At 37.1% G+C, this 5,218-nt stretch overlaps 1 protein-coding gene across 1 annotated transcript in view; it reads right to left on the bottom strand.

Annotated features, from left to right (window-relative positions):
* LOC106870293 (ATPase family AAA domain-containing protein 5) overlaps positions 1-5,218 on the bottom strand; it is a 79,064-nt gene that overhangs the window by 16,579 nt on the left and 57,267 nt on the right. Inside the window, exons 14-15 of the mRNA XM_014916318.2 lie at positions 4,643-5,050; positions 2,549-3,351 (exon numbers count right to left, since the gene is read on the bottom strand). Coding sequence (XP_014771804.2) covers positions 2,549-3,351; positions 4,643-5,050 — 1,211 coding nt within the window. The remainder of the gene's footprint in view (positions 1-2,548; positions 3,352-4,642; positions 5,051-5,218) is intronic.

The following is a 5,218-nucleotide window of genomic DNA, read 5'->3' as shown; positions in this document are numbered from 1 at the left end:
AGTTTCAACATCTTCCTTCAATTTCCTTACACCATTTATGTGGCTGTTTTTGACAAGAAATTTCACATTCATGTAAAGCAACTATATTTTGTAATCATTATCCATAATCTACTCCCAAAACACTTCAGTAGCTCTACTTTGCATCTCTTGCAAACTTTTATGTTCTATGATCATTAAAGTGCAATGACCTCCACAATAACCAGCCTTCAATTTGGTTTTCTGTTCCTAGGTTAATCGGAAACATAAATTGCCATGCTACTCATAAACCTTCTCAGTAGTTCAATCATTTGGTGAAAAAACACCATCAAAGCAACTTAAACTGTCCAAAGGACTAGAGTTGGCTAGTTATGCAATAGATTTAAGAACAGTTTGTTGAATTGTGTTCTAAAAATTACACTAATACCTTATCTTTTACTTGTTTCAGTTATGAGACTGTGGCCATGCTGGGGCACAACCTTACTCTTTTACTTGTTTCAGTCTTTTGACTGCGGCCATGCTGGAGCACCGCCTTTAGTCGAGCAAATCGACCCCAGGACTTATTCTTTAGAAGCCTAGTACTTATTCTATCGGTCTCTTTTGCCGAACCACTAAGTTACGGGGACATAAACACACCAGCATCGGTTGTCAAGCGATGTTGGGGGGACAAACACAGACACACAAACACATACATATATATATATATACATATATACGACGGGCTTCTTTCAGTTTCCGTCTACCAAATCCACTCACAAGGCTTTGGTCGGCCCGAGGCTATAGTAGAAGACACTTGCCCAAGATGCCACGCAGTGGGACTGAACCCGGGACCATGTGGTTGGTGGAATTTTTAATCAAATGAATCAATCCCAGTACTTATTTTTTTCTTAAAGCCTGGTCTATCAGTCTCTTTTGCTGAACCACTAAGTTATAGGGACGTAAACACACCAACACTGGTTGTCAAGCAGTGGTGAGGAACAAACACAAAGACACACACACACACACACATACGACAGGCTTCTTTCAGTTGTCGTCTACCAAATCCACTCACAAGGCCTTGATCAGCCTGAGGCTATAGTAGAAGATACTTGCCCCAGATGCCACATAGTGGAACTGAACCTGGAACCATGTGGTTGGAAGTAAGCTCCTTACCACACAGTCATGTCTGCACCCATGATATGTTGATAAATAAAAAAAGTTACAGTTGTTTTATGAAACCAGTCTCAACTCACAATTACATTAGAATTTAGTTGAAACAGGTAAGTGGTGTATTTTGGTTAGAAATAAAGTAATGAACATGCCAATGTTGATTAGGCCAGTTTTGCTCAGGAAACTTTTCTCATGCAGATTCCCTTCGATTGGAATGACCAAATTCTATTAATACTGAGCTTCTGAAAACTAGGAGGAAAATCCAAAACAAACTACATGAGAATTAGCAAAACAGTTCAATCCAGGTAACACCTTGATCAAAAACCACCATGAACTAAAGTAAGTGTTTAACCCTTTAGCATTCAGATTACTCTCTCAAATGTGATGCTTATTTATTCACATTGGTTTGAATTAATCATGCATTACCTTGAAGTTTAGAGATTTCAATGATGTGCTTGTTTAATTTTAGAATGGTATTGCAGGGCTGGTGTGAGATGCAAGATCTGGCCAGTTTTATCATAAAACAGTTTAAAACCTTTAGTGTTCAAATCTGATATGGCTGGTTTGAATGCTAAAGGGTAAAACATGATCAATGGGTCCCTCGTCATCTGACTTCGCTTCTCAGCTAAATCAAAGAGTTGCCTGTAGTAAAAGCACCCAGCAGGGTGTTGTTCTTACATAATAATGCAAAAACTATGACACTAAAAATGGAAGTTTCAACACGTCCACCTGACCTTGCTCCATCTGACTATCACATTTTCAGATCATTGTAACATTTAGAGCAATGTTTCTCAACCAGGGTCCACATGGTTAGGGTCCATATAAGGTTTTGTTATTAAAATTTATGTGCAATAAACTGATTATACTTCGATAATACACAAAATGTTTTGACAATTTTTTTATACAATTCATATTATAAGGAATTAATTATAAAAATATGGCAGGATTTTTAAAAACATTTTAAACCCATTACACTCCTGGAGTGGTTGGTATTAAGAAGGGCATCCAGCTGTAGAAACCGTGCCAAATCAGACTGGAGTTTGGTGCAGCCTTCCAGTTTGCCAGCCCTGATCAAACTGTCCAACCCCTGCCAGCATGGACAACGAACGTTAAATGATGATGATGATGATGATGAATGGTTAATGGTCTATCCAAGTAAAAGAAGAATCAAGGAGGTCAATAAATGAAAAATCGTTGAGAACCACTGGTTTAAAAGGGAAACAGATTATTAATTTTGGGGAGATTAAAAATGATATCGAGTGTTTCTTTGCTTTGAAACCTGAAGAATTTTACACTTGAAGGATCAGCAATTTTTCATTCTCACTTGTGTCAGACACAGTCTTTAATAATAATACCTGATGAGTTGCTGTTACTTACCTGACAATAATAATGGCAAGAATTAATAAAATTGGCAAAAACTAACCTCCTGTCTTGTTGCTGTGGTGGTTCTACAAAATCTGAGTGGTGTTGAGAAGTAGACATTGAGGTATTTTGCTGCAGCTGTTTCAAATCAGCAGCACAGGTGGAGGAAGCCACATCTTGCCGACATTTCAAGTAGGACCTCACTTCCATATGGGCAGCAATATCAGCTGTGTGTTCTGTAAATGTCTGAGAATGGCGAAGCTCATTGCTTAGGATTGGAAATTCATCCCATAATCCTGGAGAGAGAGAACTGCGGCAATTAACAGATCTCAGAGTATTAGGATTGACAGAAAGTTCTGATGAACAAGAAGTTAAAAATATATCTATGTCGGAACAACAGTCATAGAATTTGCTAATACCTCCAAGAGTTTTCCAATCAGAACTCTCCTGTGATGGAAGTATTGTGTTCTCATCCAGATTACTAAGAGGAGAAGTTTTCTGATGAAGTTCTAAATCATTATCTTCCATAGAATTATTAACGACACAGTCTTCCGAATAGTTTTCAAGTGGTTTAATATCATTTCTGTCGGTTCTACAGCTCTGTTCTTTAACAGTCGGACAGATGACATCATCACAGGATGTTTCGCTGTCATATAAATCACTTTTTAACCTTTGTATGGCCTCTGGCACATTGTGTTTCGTAACCTTTTTTAAAGCATGTAAGCTGAGGTTGAATGGAGGTAATGTTGTTCGAGATAAACAAAGTATAGAAAGAAATAGTTGACGGCATAAATAAAATTTCTGTGAATAACAATGTTGGCACGCCTGAGTTAAATTGTCCAGCTGGTTTACATCAATGGGAGTCTGAAAAAATAAAATTCCAAACATTAGTACAACACAAACTTAGGGAAAGTGTACAATCAATCAAATCAATCTCAATATTTGACTGTTACTATATTTTACCAGGCCCCAGAAGGATGAAAAGCAATGTTGGCTTTGGTGGAATTTGAACACGGAAGGTAAAGGAACAAACTAAATACAAGATATATAGTCCCATCACTAACAATTACACAAATTCAATGAACAATAACACTAATTTCTGATATAGACAAAAAAAAGCCAGAAATATAGTGGGAGGGGAGTGTGAGGACAAGTGGTTAAATGAATTCCTGTACTTTTCTTCTAATTTAGTGACCCCCCCCCCCTCTCCAAGAGGATGAAACAAAGTTGGCCTTGGTGGGATTCAAACTCAGAATGTGTAAAGAGCTATCATTGAATACAACAAAGAATTTTGACAAGTGATCTAATGATTTTGCCAATACAAATGACAATGATGATGACAGTAGCGCTCCAGCATGACCACGTGACACAAAAAAAAAGGAGGAAATTATTTTGCTTAATAATAATTATGTACTAACAGGTACAGAGTTAAATATTTTTATGGGGTGTTGGGAATAGCTGTTTAAATCAACTCCACTAGTTTACTGGTATTGTTTATAGGAACCAACAAGGAAATCACTATTTGATTACAAGCAGCCAGAACTATTGTTCCAATAAAACCCTACATAGTAAAAGAAAGGCCACCTTGGATAACAAAGTCCCAGACATAATTGTCATCATCATTTTAATGTCCACTTTTCCATGCACAGGTTGGATAGAATTTGTTGAAGGCAATATTTTATGGCTGGATTCATTCCTGTCAACAACTCTCACTTGTTTCCAAGCAAGTTATTATTTCCAAGACAAGACATGTTTCCATGGAAGATTGGAAATGAAGGATACCACTTGTATGATGGTGAAACTCGTTTACAACCATCACATTCTGTGAAGCCAAGGAGATACTAAGACACACACACATACACAAGTTTCCTTCAGTTTTTGTCTACCAAATCCATTCACAAGGCTTTGATTGGCCTGGGGCTATAGAAGACACTTGTTCAAAGTGCTACACAGTGGGACTGAACCCAAAACCATGTTGTTGGGAAGTGAGCTTTTCAACTACACAGCCACACCTAAAAATGTAACCAGATGGTCCTTGTTGAAATGGAATACTTTTGGTCTACTCAGGTCTGTTCAATCACATTTGACCTGTAATTAAACAACAATAACTAGGCTAATCTCTTTTTATAATTATCAATTTGAAGGTTCTAAATACCTTTGATGTGTCATTTTCAAGGCGCAACAACTGCAACTGAACTGGATCTATAGCCAAATAACTCTCCAAGAAATGTAAATGGGCAGCAAATTCTTGTTTGGAAACATCATCAGTGTCCTTTAATTCCAGCTGCTTCTCTGCAATTTCCTTGGAATTTTCAGTGTGAACGGCTTCAGACTTGGGCTTGCTGCTGTTGTCAGGAAGTGAAGAAGGGTTGCTGCAACCGACATGTGATAGAGGTATATTGACAGGAAAGCCAGAAGCACCAGAGTTTACCCAGAACTGGAGAGCTAACAGGCAAGATCTGACATCTCCGTTGTAATATGTCACTAGGTCAGATATTTCAGAAGCTTTGGTCACAACATTCTCAGCCAAACACAACGTCTGCAAATGACTTGTTAAGGTTTTCTGTATAAAAAAAAATTATATTCACAATACATAAATCTGTATCTATCTACATACAGAAATACATATAAATGCTTGTCAACACAATTAATGTTAAAGGAAATATATACATATACATATATATGTATACATACATACATATATATATATATATATATATATATATATATA

The sequence above is a fragment of the Octopus bimaculoides genome, chromosome 21 (assembly GCF_001194135.2).
Source record: "Octopus bimaculoides isolate UCB-OBI-ISO-001 chromosome 21, ASM119413v2, whole genome shotgun sequence".
Classification (NCBI taxonomy): domain Eukaryota; kingdom Metazoa; phylum Mollusca; class Cephalopoda; order Octopoda; family Octopodidae; genus Octopus; species Octopus bimaculoides.
This window is presented reverse-complemented; position numbering and strand designations above follow the sequence as displayed.